This window comes from Manacus vitellinus, unplaced genomic scaffold, assembly GCF_001715985.3.
Source record: "Manacus vitellinus isolate BGI_N305 unplaced genomic scaffold, ASM171598v3 scaffold_36_pilon, whole genome shotgun sequence".
Lineage (NCBI taxonomy): Eukaryota > Metazoa > Chordata > Aves > Passeriformes > Pipridae > Manacus > Manacus vitellinus.
Genome location: NW_021940508.1, coordinates 4,623,801 through 4,640,342, shown reverse-complemented (window position 1 = coordinate 4,640,342; position 16,542 = coordinate 4,623,801). Strand labels below are relative to the sequence as shown.

Genomic DNA, 16,542 nt, shown 5'->3' with positions numbered 1-16,542 from the left:
GTTAATTCTCTGAAATTCTGAACTGCTTACAGAGGGTTTTTTTTAATTATATTTGTTTGTGCATGAAAGGTCCAATCCTCAAAGCTGGGTTGAGTCTTAACTGATATTTCCAAGAGCTTGCCTGCCCGAAGGAGCACTTTAATTCACTTTTGAGGATGAAAAGAAAGTAATGCCCATCAGAGGCCCTTGTAGAGAGCTGTAGAGTGACTCTGGAGGGAGAATTCCCAGACTGACACGCTAAATGGCTTAACTGGTGTCTCCTTCCTACCTTCCCCAGCAGAAAGAAAGAAGAGTCAGAAAAATACTCTTGCAGCAGGGAGAAACAGTAGGCAGACAGTTGCACACTGCATCCTGTTCAGACTCAGAATGCAGTTTCTTATTCCAGTCCTCCATGTCTGAAAGGATCCTTCATTTCCCGCTGCTTAAGGACCAGCGAAGTAGTGTGAGGTGCAAAGGTATGCAGCATATTAGGAAAGTGGGTAGTATTTAAAACAGGACAGAATCACTTTCCCTCTTGTAGGTTAGCTTTCCTAGCAGCTTCATGTTTATTTGGAAAGATGGCTTCTGGGTTGTGGCAGTCTGTGATCATTAAAAGGAAGCCTGGCTTTCACTGACTGAGGGGTTTGTGGGTTAAGACCTCTGACAGATGGGTCATTGTCTTTAGGGAAGAGTTTGGTTGCAGTTGAGAATTGATTGTTCAGAATATTGTAGTCTTTTCTCAATTCTGGTTGCTGATAAACTTGGAAGTAGAGTATGTGCTCATTCCACACCTTTGCAACTCAGCACTTCCTACAACTGATGTTACCTCACCAGCTTTTTTATTGGGAGGGGTAGAATTACAGCATTTTCATGGACATGCTTCCGAGCAAATTTGGGCTGCTTAGTGGCACAGCAGTGTTGGAGCTGGTTTTCAGTGCATTGCATAAGACTGATTTGTAATTTCCCCTGTGTAAATCTAGTTGAGGAGTCCTGAATTAATAGTTCTGAATGCTCTATGCCTTTCTGCTTAACTGTTTTCTAGGAAACAAAAAAACAACATCAGGAAATTGTCTCGGTTTACAGGATGCATCTTCTCTATGCTGTGCAGGTATGGTTGCATGTTGTCAGTCACACAGTCTTGGTATTTTAATTAAAGATGCTTCTTCTGCAGATCTAGTAAGAACTTTGTGTGTTTTATCTAAGACATCCCTCCCAAAAGGTATGACAGTTCAAGCACAAACTAAGCTCCATTTGGGAAACTGAATTCATGCAGCTCTCTACTCTTTAAGAATATTGACAAACTATTTTTGAGGTACAGTAATTAGATCAATCATCTTTTCTTCTTTCTCCCCTTGTCTAGGGTCAAATGGATGAAGATGTCCAGAAAGTGCTTAAGCAAATTTTATCAATGTGTAAAAGCCAATCACAGAAAAAGTAAACAAAGAAAAAGCCAAGAAAAACTCCCTATTTTTATTAATCCTGTTATGGTTGTTTATCTAGATTTGCCTTAACATAAGATTTAAAATTGGCAATTTGCTGCTTTTGTGTTATTGTGCTGTTTGTGAGGGGGATATAATTGTCCGTCTGTACCACTTTCACGTGCATTTCTATGTGCAGTAACTAAACATATGCCTGCTTTTCGTATCCAAAATGCAAGTATGTTCTTCAGACTTTTTACTTAGGCCACTCCATATTGTGTTTACCCTATAAGTACTTTCCAGCTTCCTCCAATAGAAGCAGGTTAACCTGGAGGAAAGCACTCGTGTTGCCTGGGTAAAGGTGAAATTCTCTGTGAGGTCTTCTGTACTGATTATAAGCTGCATCTTGTTACTGGGGATGTTTGATGCTGTAGCGCTCAGATTCCTGACATTTTGCCATATGCAGTCTTTGGCAGAGCAGAAGCAAGCCTTGCAGCAGTGAGCAGGAGTAGATATTTATGCTAAGCCAGAACGTCAAACAGCTACACTTCTTAGTGTGATATTATTTAAGATTAACAAACTATGAGGTAGCTGTCCCAATCCACCCAATGCACTGAGTACATACCATACTTCAGAGTTTCCATAACTACCTGGTAGTGCAATTAAACTATTTCAAAGCATTAGTTTATTGAAGTTCTGTACAAACAGAACTGTCTGTATAAACAACCCTTTATGATAGGTTTAGCTGTCTATGCAAGTGTTGGCCATGAAGCTCAGGAACAAAACCAGAACATGTACTTTAGACAAGGGATTCTAGTGAACACAGGATGTTTACAGTGAATGTCAATGCCTCATACTTCCTAACCTCACTTTTGTAAAGATCTTCTCTTCAGTATATTTTTATTGGCCCTCTAATGAATTTTTTTGTAACTAAACCATTTTTCTACATAATATTTGCATTAAGCTTATTAACAAATATTTTTAGGTAATTGTGTTTTAGAGAGTTTATACCCCCAAGTATTCAGTAATAGTGAAGCATAGTGAAGTGTTTTCAGTTTGTAAGGGATTTGTACGGAATAATAGGCCTGTCTGTCAGTGTGGTCCACAGCAATGAAGTCTAAAATGCAATTCAGACTGCTGTTTCGAAAAAATTTAGAAACTGTAGATAGAGAACAGCAGAAGGTGTCAAAAAAATTCTATATGCTGTTTCTAGAGGCTAGAAGCATCAGTAAAGCCTTTATCAGCACTTCTAAATCTAAAATCAAATAAAAATGTCTGATGTGGGATAGAATGAAACTATGGAAAAATGTTTCTAAGCACACACTGCACTTGAGGGTACAACCATTTTAACTAGCTTGCAGCTTCAATATGGTATTGTTTTTTTTTATTCTATGGGGATATGTCTCTATTAATGGAGAAACCTTTCAGAGCTATATAATCTATGAAGTTTATATACAGTCATAATATGACAAGAGTCGGCAGTGCCTCAGGCTGGCTGGACTCATAGTGCACTTATATCAGATAATTCCTAACTCTGGCAAAACTAGATGGATTTTAAAAGCAAGAGGAAAAATGACACCTTTGCATCAGTTAGACCTTGGTGTTACTTTTCTTGAGTGGTTTAACTAATGCCAGCTAATTTTGAACAGTATTTTGTAGTTAGACAGCTTTGAAAACGCTCCAAAGAAATGTGAAAAGAATTTTGCTGCATCACTTCAAAAAGAACAAGATTTTAAGCATGCTAATGCTGAAAGTATAAAACTTGATGAACCATATTGTAGGTTGCCTGATGGATTTAATCTTCTACTTGGGTTTGGTTTGTATATTTATTACAATTATCTTTGTGGAATATTGGAAATTATATACTACAGCATAACAGGTTTCTTTATATGTAATTTACAAGACATTTCCTTATGCAGCAAATAAACTATTTCCAATTTTTTTTCACTTGTGTCTTCATTTACTTTTTGTATTGAGGGAAATCTCACTATACTCTTCTAACGCAGTACAAATGTGTTAAATATCTCATGCTTAGGTACATGTCAGATGGACTGGGCTTTCCCCCTGAAATTGCAACTTCGTTATTAACTATCTTGATCTGTTAGGTAGAATAGGACCCAGTCAAAACCCCACATAATCAGTTCTGTAGATGATGCCTTCTAACTGATGGGTAAGTTCAGAGCCGTTTCTCATGTGGACATCCCATTAGAGGTAATACAGCTTTCCCATTTGCCACTGCATGCATTCCAGCTAAGTTTAAAACTACCTTAGAGCAGTAGCACAGATTGGTGATGTCCCACAGTTTTTCAAAACTGTGGTTCTCTATCACTTAGCACTTCACACACAGAACTACAGTGAAAGTATTTATATATATGTGTATATGCATATGGATATATGGATATGTGTACTTTTTAAACTTAGTTATACAGCCCCATTGCCTTTTATCATCTCCTTGGTTTTGTTGGAGAAACTGGCTTTTCAGTAACTTATTTGCTACAATATCTTCCTGTCTGAGGGTGGAACACACAAACAGCAGGAATTACAACTTTTGTGATTACGTCCTGGGATTCAAGTAGCTTTTTAGCCTCTTGAGGCAGATTTCTCAAGAGTAAGCTACTCAGCACTGAGTTTTTTTGGAAGAAGGACAAACTGGCATGCAAAACATGGGTTGGTGGGGTACATCGTGTCTGCCTATGCTGGTACTCTAAAACCTCCACACTTATTTTTGGCCTCCTGTATGGTCAGTCATGACAGCATGGGTCTTCTCCTGGGCAGCATTTTTATAGCCAGTTCCTGCCCTCCTCCCCCCTAAATGTATGGGCACTGGGGATGAACATTGCCCTTGTCAAACACACACTGCAGTTTGCACACAATGGTGATGATTTGGTCAGACACCTTAAGCATACTGGCTCTTCTCACCCATCCTATACCCTGTCGCAGTAGATAATAATGACAAATCATGATAGCAGCCTTCAGATGAAATTTGGGAGGAAACATCATCTTAGATCTGCATTAAGATCACCTTTTTTTTTTTTTAACCTTTTTTTCCCCTCTTTCTTGCTGGATAAACTAAGGACAAGTTCCTGTACACATATGTTGCCCTGGTTATTTGGCACCTGGCTGTCACAGGCCCCCTCCTTTGCCAACCCAGATGGACATGGGAAGATGATGGAGGAGATTTCAGCAGCCATCGGGCAAGAACCTCTTGCAGTGTGCCCTGTCTCCTTGATGGACAGATCTTTTGGCTTCAGCAGCACATAGTGGCACAGAGCCAACACCTGAGCACAAGGGTGGTTGATCCTCTTAGATGAGTTTGGCTCCGTGGGCATGCTGCACACCAGATGCCCTGCTGGAGCCTCCTGGATAGAGGCACAAGTATGAAGATAATATTCCCCCATGCTGACTGAGCAGGGGGCTCAGTGATGGCAGAATGGCCTGCTAGTTTCCTTCCTACCTCTCCTCAAGTCAACTAAACAGTGATGTGCTATATGTCAGCACAGGACAGCAGGAGCCAAGGGAAGACCACGCTGCTGTGTGCTGCAGCAAACCACGCAGTGGCCCAGGAGAAGCAGCCAAGAAAGGGCTGGTGGAGAAGCTGGCAAGAAACCCCTTGGCAGATGCCATAGCACTACATGGAGCTGTTAAAGCCCACTTCATGTTTCATGAGTTTTCCTAAGAGTGGCTGGCTGGGGGAAGGAGGTGGTATGTGATTTCACTGCTGAGTGTTTAAGCGCTACATATAATTTACTGCTGCTGCACATCTGTTGTGTTTAGACCATAAATCTACTCCCTGAGGGGCTTTTGCAGTGTGGAGTACCAACCTAGAGTGTGCAGGAGGGAGGAGGGTAAGCAAAGAGGCTGGAGTACCATGTGGGACATGGCAGGAAAGCTGTTTTGAGGCACTGGAACAGGGTTGTTCAGGTGCTTTTTGCCTGTCTGAGCTGTCCCCAGGGAGGGTCTTGCTTGGGGCAGCCCCACCAGAGCATCCTGTGGCTTTCTTCATGCTGATGCCAGCCTTCATCTGAGCAAAAGGCAGGCACAAAAGGCTGAGGCAAGTCTGCCCTTAAACATGGCAGAGACCCATATGCTTCAGGGAAGAATCACTGACTCAAGCAGCGCAGGGCAAGTCCTGGAGGAGGAGCAGCCTCCCGTAGCTGAGGTCAGGGCCTCAGACTGCTGCTGTGGGACATCTCGGAATCCAGGCCACAGAGCAGCTTTGCATGTTGAATAAATGAGTGGAAAAGGTCTGGAGATTTCAGGGTAGCAGTCAGATGTGATGCACATGTTCTGCAGGCACAAGCATAACACAGCAAATTTTTTCGAAGAAATAGGAATGGGTGCAAGACTTTTAGGTCACTGTGGTTTTGGTCTGCCACAGAATTTAATGTCAAGCTACAGTTCAAAAGTTCGAGTACCTTAAAAACCTTTATCTTTAGCACTGCTGTCTGGTTCTGCAGACATGGGTCACTGGGGGTGCTCTTGGGTGCTCACTAATTCTCAGCAAAGCATTTCATAGAAGCAAAGTTTCAAATGCTTTTCTTCACCTCTGCCTCCTCCTCTATTTGGATCCTTCATGATCCTTTTGAACATAAGTAATGGAGATACTCAGTACAGACTAGAAGTATACTTTATTTTGGTTTGTCCCGTTTTCTTCTCAGGGCGGTAACAAATTAATTCTCTTCAACAGTCATTTCCATAAACTCTCTATCTTAGAATTACAGTGGTGAATTGCAGCTGAATCGAATTAAAATCTGTGATTTAATAAATTTTTACTAATTTGAGGAAGCCTTAGTTAGAATTTTTGTAGCCACAGACTAGATCTACAAGGTTAGCCTGTTACTGGAGACAAAGCCATGGCTTTGCTTGACATCTACAAGTGTTGAGGTCCCCAGGCTATGGCAGTGAGTGACAGAAACCCCTCTAAGATGAAATGACTGCCTCTGTTGTGTTGGACCCAGTGGTGGGATCCTTCGTGGTGTGTCACTAACATATGGCTCCTCTCATGGTCAGTTTTTGCCTTTGCACAACGAGCAAAGGTTTGTTCTTTTAGTCTTGCAGATGCCAGTCCCCAGTCCCACTGGTGGCTTCAGGAGGGTCTATTTTGAGGTACAACATGTAGTTCCTGGGATATTTTTATGGCAACCCTGAGATTAGCTCAGTTGGTTTGAGCCTGGTGCTAATAATACCAAGGATTGTGGGTTCAATCCCTGGAAGGGGCCATTCACTGAAGAGTTAGACTTGAAGATCCCGGGTCCCTTCTAGCTCAAAATATTCTTTGATTCTGCGAATTTGAGCACATTTGTGGCTGTTTACAAACCTTTGGCTGCCCTGACTGGGTCTTATTGATGAGTTTAACACAATCAGCGTTTTTTCAGTCTATTATTTTTAAAAGCCTGCTTGCATGCTGATCTGTCCAGATTCACAGTGTTGGCCCTCCTTGTACATTTTCCAACAGCCTGAAATGCTCAGACAGTTGGTAATGGGGCCTCCTACCAGCAGCTGGAGATTGGAAACAGTCACATCTCAGTGACATCATCTCCTGCAAGGAGTTCAGGGCTGAAGCCGTCTCCTGCGTCCCAGCGGGTGGCCGTCTGCTCCTGCCTGCCTGGGTGTGCTAGTGTTAACCCTGCCCAGGGCAGATGCTGCAGATGGTATCCTGCACCCAGTGACCCTCAGGAAACAGGCATCAAAACACCAATATACCTGTATGGGAAGCTGTTGCTCCACTGTGGTCACCCTTCTTGGGATTAGCCAAAATCATCCCTAGTGATGGCTGGGCTCAGGCCCACGGGACTCTTGTTGCATTCCATGTCATAAAGTAGCAACAGTCCCACACCCATTGCACATTCAGAAGCTCTGTCCAAAAATGTTTGGACATTTGCAAAAGCAAAAATGCATTTGCTTCTCTTTAAACACTTTGCTGTCCACCAGGAGATGTCCCCCTAAAGAAAAGTCTGGGGAGCAAGGGGGATTAAGCTGTATTTTCCAGGCTAAAAGGAAAAAAACCTCAAAACATTCCTGAGAGATTAACCTGGCATTCCTTCCCCTCCAAGCCTCCCTCACAGCTAGAAAACTGTGGGGAGTGACAACTACAAGCACAAAGGTCTTCACTGTCCCATTCCTAGAAACAGCTCCTCTAGATTCTTGCTATTCAAAGCGCAGCTCTCAAAAGAACAGCACTGCGTTCAGCAGTTGGTGAGGCCACAGCTGGGTGTGAGCACAGCTGGACAGACATTGCAGAGCCAGGTGCAGACATGCCTGTACAGGTGTCTCAAAGCTGAGTGCCTTCTGGAAGGTCACAGTGGTGAGGGCAGGGTGCTCCCTGGCAGTGCTCCTCTTTGCCTTGTCCCCTCCCGCAGCACGTGTGCAGCACGTGTGCGGAGGGTTTGGGAGCAGGGGTGGGAGTGAGACTGGCCCGGAGTCCTGTGCTGCCTGAGGGCGGCTGTCTGCTATCCACAGCGTTTCTAAAATTCCTGCCTTTGCTGCCACATGAAGAAATCATCACCATCCAGTGGCCCAGACTAGCGAGGGACAGCAGTTTCCTCTGCAGATACTTTGGCTGATATGCCTCACCATGTTGCCTTGCAAATATCTGTATAATTAAAGCCTCTGGCACTATGTTGCCTTGCAAATATCTGCATAATTAAAGCCGTATGGGATCGCCCGGTCTGGGTTACAGCAGAGAAGAGGAGCTCTGTGCAGCCTGTGCCTCTCCGGGAGCATTTCTGGGAGCCTCGGTCAGCTCTGGAGAGTGACTGCTCTCAAGGGACACCCACCCCAGTCCTGTGTGCAAGTAGCAGCCCAGGTATACCCCAGCTCCTCTGGAACCTGTCTCATACCCTTATTTATTTTATGAGGAGAGTGAAGATCTCCAAAAAGTTTGTTGCCCAGAAAAATGGGAGTCATTACCCAGTGTGCAACACACCAGTAGTTACACATTCAAGAGAGACATTGATTAATTATTCCAGCTGCACACACCTGGGTGCTCAGTGATATTCCACAAATCAAGCACACTGACTATCAAAACTTTTTTGTATTTATATATTCTTGTGTTAAGAAAACTCCCCAGCCTGACCATTCACAAGAGTCTCTGGCAGTCACACTCCCAACACCAGGGACTCACTGCTGGGATCAAAGCCCCTTCACCACAGGTGGCTCGTGACCAGAGAGGTTCCTGCTGGACTCCCTTACACACCCCACTCAGACCAGGTTTCCTTACCAGTTAGACCCCAGGTTTCCCATGTCTTGGATGTCTCATTCATAAAGCAATTTATTCACAGTGCAGTAACACTGAAACAGCTCACGCTGGTGCCCCCAAGGAGGGACTTCAAACAAAGGACCTCTGGGCTTTTATACCCTTTGGTCCTTCCTCCCAGGTTGGCTCCTGCCCCCACTTTCTGTGTTCATCCACCTGGACGGTGTCACCCATCACCACTCTTCATCTCCCACCCAGAGCTCAATCTGTATCTCAGACTACAGCTTGCAAAGAGAGCTACCTGGACCAGATGTATTCCTAAGCATCAGCAAACAGGCATTAATGTTCATTGGCTACAAGTTACATAGTTCTCTTATTAATTACTATTCTATCTTCTATCGACTGATCATTCTCTCAGTTCTTATGCTGGACATCAGTCAGATCTTGTTAGCTGCTGTCTGTTTCAGGGAGTTAATCTCCTTTCTTGTTGATTAGGCTTAAAAGTATACAAACTGCAACCTCTCTGCAATTACTGCATGACTGGGTGGAGCAGCTTCTTGCCTTCCTCAGTGCTGCAAACCCATTGCTACAGTCCACTGGCATTTATGGGAGAAGATCCACACATATGTACAGATGGACCTAGGGCCTCCAGCTTTCTGTTCACTTGCTCTTTTTTGGTCAACCCCAGAGTCCCATCTGAGCTGGAAGGGTGGGAGGCTGCTTAATTCTCCATGAAATTTTTAATCCACACCCAGACACACACACCACCACCCCTACACCCCAACCCACTACCCCACCTCAAATACTAATGCAATGGGATTGAAATTTCCATCATCTCTCTGCCCAGATTTTCAACAGTTTAACAAAAGGGGAGCTTCTCCTGGGCAGTTCAGCTCTTTCTAGACTTCCTTTGGATGCAGTTCTCCAAGATACTTGCATAGATTGACATTCACAGCTGTGGTGGATATTCAAGCCCACTTCTCACTCCTGTGAGTTTGTTAACTCCACCTGATTACATTTCCCTCCAACACCCACGCCCTTGAAGAGCCCCCACAATTAATTAGCAATGCTGATGCACTGTCCTGTTCCTCGTTAGAGCCCAGCTAAAGACAGAAGCAGAGTAGAAAGAGGCTGAATACATTGTTGTCGCCTTCATTTATACCTAAGCAGTCCTGACCCCCCTCAAAGACAGATTCACATCAAAATGAGCTGCTGCCTCAACAGGAAGGCATCAAGTGTCTATTCTGTAAGAGCTCCATTTTAAAAATAATTCTGTATTTGTTTAGTGTTCTATCAGGAAAAGTACTGTTTAGCGCTGCTATAATTACTTACACAGTTTCTACATATTTATTTTGGTAAGACTCACCTGCTGCATTCTTAGGGGTTTACAAGCTGCTACAAAATGAACTTAAAAACAGACATCTAGAGGAAACAGCATGTGGTTTATTTCAGCTTTTCCAGCTGCTCCACTAACCAACTAAAGACCAGTCTAGTCAAGTATATAAGAATATTATTTCCTTATAAATCCATTAATAAATATTAAACAACGGATTCTTTCCCACAACTAACTTTGAAAAAGAGGTATAGAACTCAATATATTTTGAGGAATTTTGTGCTCAACAGTCTTTACAGACCCAAATGGCTGTAGAAAGCCAAGGAGACACAAGAACTCAGTGTGCTGGGAGGCAGGAGATAACATTAGCACTGGCATCGTTGGTGTTTTGTTGCATAAAGACTGTCAGGACCAGGAACCAAAGGCATTATTTTGAATTCTGGTATCTTTGCAGTCTGGGGGGACCCAAGGCTTTGTAGTTGTGTTCCGGTAGGATCAAAGAAATGCTTTCTTGAAGACCTGAGGTCAGTTCTTACTCTAAAAAGCATGAATCAAAATAATTTGTTTTATGGCTCCTTGATCTGGGATGCCCACAGCCCCAGTGCTGCCCCATCAGAGCTGCCCAGCAGCTCCTACCACAGCTAACTGAACCTGGGCAGGAGATGCTGGTTACAGTTCCCACCCCAGGAACTGTGATATTATTAAACGAAAAAACATGAAATAAACATATCCTCTGCTGCAGGTTTCCTGTAGGGGAAGAGACTTGTCAAACAGCAGAGAGAAAAAGTACTAAACTAACCCGAGTTCTGGATCTCATGCAAAGTATGGCAGGAACTTAAATCTAATGGCACAATGGAGGTCTGCAGAATGTAAGTAACTTACAAGGTCAAAAGGATGTGTTACTGTGTTTGAGGGTAGAGATGTAAAAGAATCCATTGCAGATGGATCCTAATTCCACTTGTTGCCATACAGCACTGAGGCTGTAGCTCAGAATTCCCATGTTTTTGTTCCCCTAGAACCATATCCATGAAAGCACAAGGTGTACAGGCATCTCCCTACCTACATGAGTCTAGGACCAGACTCAGCCCGCTTGGAGTACAGACATTAAGTCCTGCACAAACCATGCATGTCTGTAATACCTAACATTTATGAAATGCAACAGTTACTTTCTGGTATTTTGTGGTGTTCTAACTTCTTAGAACTTTACTTCCATGATCACTGTTGGTAGGTTATATAAGAAATCATTAAAAGTACTATTTTAAGAATAACACAGTGCATCTGTGGGCAATCATATAAAATTACAAATTTTAAGCCACAGCAACGTCTTTGAAGACAATACAAGGAACTTGGATACTCTGAAATAAATCACACTAAGAAAGTGGTGTGTTCTGCTTCATTTTTATCCTGTCACCCAGAGATTATGTAAATCAGTCTTAACACTCGGTAGTCAAAGATAACATTAATAATTCCCAATGAGAGCACACCTTTTCTTTCACTGAAGAAATGGAAACAGTAAGCCAAAAGGAAGTTCACCTACACTGAATACTTTAGTTTGGAAAAAAAAACGAAACAACAAAACCAAAATAAGAGTAACTTAGAATATTATTAGGTATCTTTATCAGCCCTGTAGTTCAAAAATTTGTAATTGTTTTTCAAATGTAAAATTTATTGCAATAAACGGACGATTTGCATGGAAGACAACAAAACTGAGCTGCTAACAATGTGCACTCTGAAAGTATACTCTTGCTGACATAAGGAAGATGTGAAAAATGGCAAACAAAAGTATTTTAGACTTAAAATAATCCCAAAGGATTTGGATTCTGTTGGATTGTGGAGCAATCCACCTGGTAAGGATTCTGTTGGATTGTGGAGCAATCCACCTGGTAACACACAAATGTACTGTTTCCCATAACTGCAAAGCAGGACCTCATCTGACAAACAACAAAACTTGACCACAGCCTAAGGCTGTAGAAACTCCAGTTTACAAGTGCTTCCTGTTGCTGAAAAAGGCTACTGAGAAGATAAACAAATTTCATAAATCATTTTAAATATGAAATTTTTCTCTCTTCTTATGGTTTTTAACAGCACTAGTAGAGAGTAGCAGGGTAGGAACAGGGTCATGTACATACAGAAACATTTCAGCAGCAGTATTCTTGCAGATGTGTAATAAATTACTGATCCAATAAACGATGATGTCGCCAGAACAGTTGTGAGTAATGAGTAAGTAAATCCTGGCTTCTGTATCAATTTACCAATTCAACACCAGTACTGCAGACAAAATGGTAAATTGGTATTGATGAAATTCCAAGGAATTGAGTTATATTAAGAATTAATCAAGATGAGGAGAAGCCTAGTGGCTTCACTGACAAAACGTGTCAGCATTTGCCAGAAAGAAACCACCTGCTGCTATTAAGAAATCAGTTTGAAAATGTTATCCTCTTTCAAGACAAATTTGGTTTTAAGTCACTGAAAGTTAACTGGCTAATATACAGCTAGTATTCAGATTTTCCCTTGTGTAACTGCTTACTACAAGCCAAAGACAAAAAACAAAACAGAAACAAAAATTCTTGGAGAACACTGTAAAAAGCAGCAAACACTACTTTAACATCTGTGCTGCAACCAGTGTCTACAGGAGATCAACTCCACTTTTTGCTTTTTTGGAGTCAGTTTTTTTGAGTCAAGCTAAGAAATGGAAGGGAAGAAAATTAAAGTCCTCAGATTTCTTATTCCAGAGTTAAAAAAAAAAAAAGGACAATATTAAGTCTATCAATCTTTACAGCTTTCATTTAATTAGTAAAAAAAATATCATATTTTATATAATAAAAAAATATATTACAGACGGCAGCACATACATCTACAGTTCTGCTTCAGTAATATTCTCATCAGGGCAACAATAGTATTCCACAAAACAGATCTGTCCATCTTCATTCCTGATCATATACTGAAGTGAAAGAAATCCTTGAGCATCTGTTCGAATGGACACTTTACAAGATAAAGCCAGTGCCTTTGTAGATGGTTTAAGCAAAGAAATCTTGTACCTACAGGAAAAAAAAAAGTAATCTGAAAAAAATACATTGTGCAAAGAGGAGCTGGAACATTACTCTCAAACAATGCCACAGAATAAATAAAAAACAATTAGCAACATACCTATTTGGTCTTTACTTGGTAACAACATCAGACTGATATTGTTAACACTTAGCTTTTGATTATAGACACAGATTTTTATCACATAGGAAATATTTTTTCCCCCCGTGCTAGTGAAATAAATGTTACAGTAATGCAAGAACAGTTTTTAAACTTCCCATTAAGAATGCATGACCTGGCACAGAGGGCATGGATGACAGACTTCCTAACCTGTTTGTCTGAGTCTGGTTACAGTGGAATGCTTCTATCAAATCAGAGTCCCTAGGATAGTCCAGATGTGCACTTCCAGCATTTCCAAAAGTGGATAACCTGGAAGACAAAAAGCACCATCTCGAAATACCTGCTCACAGCTCTCTAAAAACTTATCAGAATGAGTCACTGTGCATATTCCAATGGCTCTCTCACAAAACATAGTTGTCTGTTTCCCCTTAATTAAAAATGCTAACCTGTCCAAACCAGTGTCACATTTACCAGGTTGAAAACTGTTTACTATGTTAATTAGATTACATACTGTGACTCGCTATATTCATTGAAATTCTTCCTGAAATGAAGCAGTACCCTTCTCTCCGCCCTGAGAACTTCCAGTTCTCACCAACAGAGGCCAAGCATGAACATTTGAGTTGAAAGAAGGGTTTCCAGTACCTGAAGTAGGGTTTATCTGGAGACATGGTAATCTGCAGAACTTCACTGGTCATATCCAGTTCAGCAAATGCTTCTCGTAGCCCCTCTGACTGCAGGATGATTTTATTAACCACCTTTGTACTGCAGAAATCAAAATCTAACAACTCCTCAGGTTCCTGAGTGTTAATTTTGCACACTGTCACTACTCCCCCTTCTTCCAAGAACAGCATCAGGGGGTAACCATAACCACGATAACACATCCTAAGGGCCGTTGATGTTCCTGAAAAAGAGAATGAAATATACATTCTGCAGAGAGAAAACCTAGTACATTTGATCACTTTAGAAAATTCACATGCTACTGGCACAAGAGGCACAGATCAATTTGATTCAGTGTGTTTGGTCCAGCCTCCAATACATACTTTACATTACTTAGTGCAGCCTCCTAGACACAGTCTGAAGTGTTATGCAGCAAAACAAAATGATTTGTGTGTAGACAGTTCAAATCCAAACCATTTAATCTACCAAGCAGGTTAATGTTACCTATATATGCTACAATTAGTTCAGAGGAATTGGAAAATCCTCCATGGTCCTGAGGCTCTGTGGCTCACATCACAACAGTCCTACTACTGTTGTAATTTGTGCAACCCAAACTGAAGTTAATACAGCTTAGCTTGCATTGCAGTCACACCCTTCTTTTGCAACACAATCACCCCCTGAACATCTGGTTTCCCAAAATCACTTGATTTAGGTCTTTAGGTCATTCACAACCAAAACGGCAGAGAAATGTGGAGTTCAATATACAGCTGCAACAGTAGAACTGCCCAAGGAGCTGCCATGGTATCACTCCACTCCACCTGAGTACACAGTGCATCCTGCAGCACCCACACAGCCTTGCAAGTATTCACAGGAAATATACCACACCTGGCAAAGAGCTGGTTCCAAAAATGGTTAGGCAGTCAAGAAGAACAGACAAATTGATCCGGAACATCACTGATTCCTCCTGAACAGCAAATTCCTGAAAAATCTCTGCCTGTAAGTTAAAGAGATGAAAAATGGGATGTCTCTGTAATTATTTTACAGTTTGCACTTATTTCCTTAAATTCAGAGCTTTCACTTGCAGAAATCAGCGCCACTCAAAGTGATTTCTAGATGCAACACAGTATTGATTATAGTAAAAGGGGTCTTCATCCCCAAAACTAGCAAAATACAATTAGGTCACAGTCAAAACAAGGTAGCACAGCATAAGCATGGAAACCTAAACACTTGACTTTTATGTTTTAAAAACAAGCCACAAACGTTAAAGCCTAAAGCTGCCTACTTCTGGAGCTGGAAACATTCATGGAACTGTACAATGCGTTACCCTTCTCCAGAAACAATACTTACTTTTCTTTGCTCAAAGCATGAACAAACATTTCAAATACTAAAAGAATGTAAGAACAGAATCGAACACTGAGTTCACCACACTGAAATATGTGCTGAATCCTGCCTTTGACTAGCCTGATGGGGGTAAACTGCTCTACACATTCCCATTTGGCACTGGCACTCACTGCTTTGTAGCACCTGCAGAAACAGAAATATCTCAGAAACAAAGCCGGGTGACGTGAGCTGGTTTTGGGAAAGCAGTACGTATTTTATTTGCCATCCAGAGGGCAAACCCCATCCTGTGGCACACTGAGAACAGTAGAACCATCTCAGCCCAGCTGGTAACTTCAGACGAGTACCTGTGAATCTCTGCTCTCTTTCGTAGCTGACATAAATCCCAGCTTTTGGCTTTGGGATGAGACATAATAAAACCACTTAAAGATGGATAATCTGAGAACTTGCTCGCGCATCCAAGCACAGCATGGCCAGAAGAAGCCACGGGCCTGGCAGGTGCCAACACATTAAGAGTGCCAGCCTAGCATGCTGGCAGGTGTGCAGGAACACACCAGGCACAAGGGTTGGCCTTTCGGCAGCACAGACACCACACGGTAGCCTCACTGTGACCAAAGTCTCCCCTTCTCTGTGGGTATACACAGAATCACAGGGTTCTTAGGGTTGGAAGGGATCGCTGGATCTCAGCGACCTCGGTCAAGGCACGGTCACCTACTGCAGGTGATACAGGAACTCATCCAGGGGGGTTTTGAATACCTCCAAAGCGGGAGACTCCACGATCCCCCTGTGCAACTGTTCCAGTGCCCTGCCACCCTCAATGTAAAGAACTTCTTCCCCATGCTGAGGTGGAACTTCTTGTTTTAGTTTATGGCCAATGCTCCTTGTCCTGTTGCTGGGCACCACTGGAAAGAGTCTGTCACCACCCTCCTGTCACCTGCTTTTGAGATATTTATATGCATTAATGAAATCCCTTCTCAGTTTTCTCTTCCCTAAACAGGCCCAGCTCCCGCAGTCTCTCCTCATAAGAGAGATGCTCCAGACCCTTAATTATCTTTGTGGGCTCCGCTGGACTCTCTCCAGTGGTTCCTTGTCCTTCTTGTGCTGAGGAGCCCAGAACCGGACGCACGCGGTAACCGGGAGCTTTCTAAGGTCTCCCACAGCGGTGCCCTCCGCCTCGCCGATGCCCCACCTGGATGAAGGCGTTGGCCTGGATGCACTTGGCATCCTCCACGGTCACGCGCAGCCCGCTGGCCGTGGCGAAGCACGTGGCGTGGTCCTGGAAGTGCACGGCCCGCAGGAGGCTGGAGAGGTGCCGCGCGTTGTCCAGGCTGGCGGACAGAACGTAGGGCTCGCCGCTGGCAGGCGGCGGCGCCGAGAACGGCATGTCTGGATGCCGGGAGAGGAGGGACGGGAGCGGGGCGGGACGGAAGGGGCGGCGCAGGAAGCGGGAGCGGAGGAAGTGGCGAGCGCAGGAAGGC

At 43.0% G+C, this 16,542-nt stretch overlaps 2 protein-coding genes across 6 annotated transcripts in view; one reads left to right on the top strand and one right to left on the bottom strand.

The window, feature by feature from the left end:
• Positions 1-3,344, top strand: part of RAI14 (retinoic acid induced 14) — an 88,383-nt gene extending 85,039 nt beyond the window's left edge. For 2 of the 5 annotated variants that reach the window (XM_029961541.1, XM_029961539.1), the window contains 2 exons: positions 1,022-1,087; positions 1,340-3,344. In XM_029961541.1, the coding sequence (XP_029817401.1) occupies positions 1,022-1,087; positions 1,340-1,417 (144 nt within the window). In that variant the 3' untranslated portion in view covers positions 1,418-3,344. Of the gene's footprint in view, positions 1-277; positions 742-1,021; positions 1,088-1,339 lie in introns of those variants that run through there. The other 3 variants (XM_018077280.2, XM_029961538.1, XM_029961540.1) reach the window with 3 other exon arrangements.
• Positions 3,345-11,535: 8,191 nt separating this feature from the next.
• RAD1 (RAD1 checkpoint DNA exonuclease) lies at positions 11,536-16,484 on the bottom strand. The gene is made up of 5 exons (XM_008932057.2): positions 16,254-16,484; positions 14,612-14,720; positions 13,712-13,970; positions 13,280-13,378; positions 11,536-12,963 (listed from the first exon to the last, which is right to left on the bottom strand). The coding sequence occupies exons 1-5, from the start codon at positions 16,446-16,448 to the stop codon at positions 12,780-12,782; spliced, it is 846 nt and encodes a 281-aa protein (XP_008930305.1). The 5' UTR covers positions 16,449-16,484; the 3' UTR covers positions 11,536-12,779.
• Positions 16,485-16,542: the final 58 nt, after the last annotated feature.

Excerpts from the sequence above, each read along its gene's own strand:
- RAD1 (XM_008932057.2), bottom strand. The coding sequence starts at position 16,448 with ATGCCGTTCTCGGCGCCGCCGCCTGCCAGCGGCGAGCCCTACGTTCTG. Across the intron at positions 13,379-13,711 it reads CCAGATAAACCCTACTTCAG|GTTATCCACTTTTGGAAATG; the intron begins GTACTGGAAACC and ends TTTGTCTTCCAG. Across the intron at positions 12,964-13,279 it reads AACCAGACTCAGACAAACAG|GTACAAGATTTCTTTGCTTA; the intron begins GTTAGGAAGTCT and ends TTTTTCCTGTAG.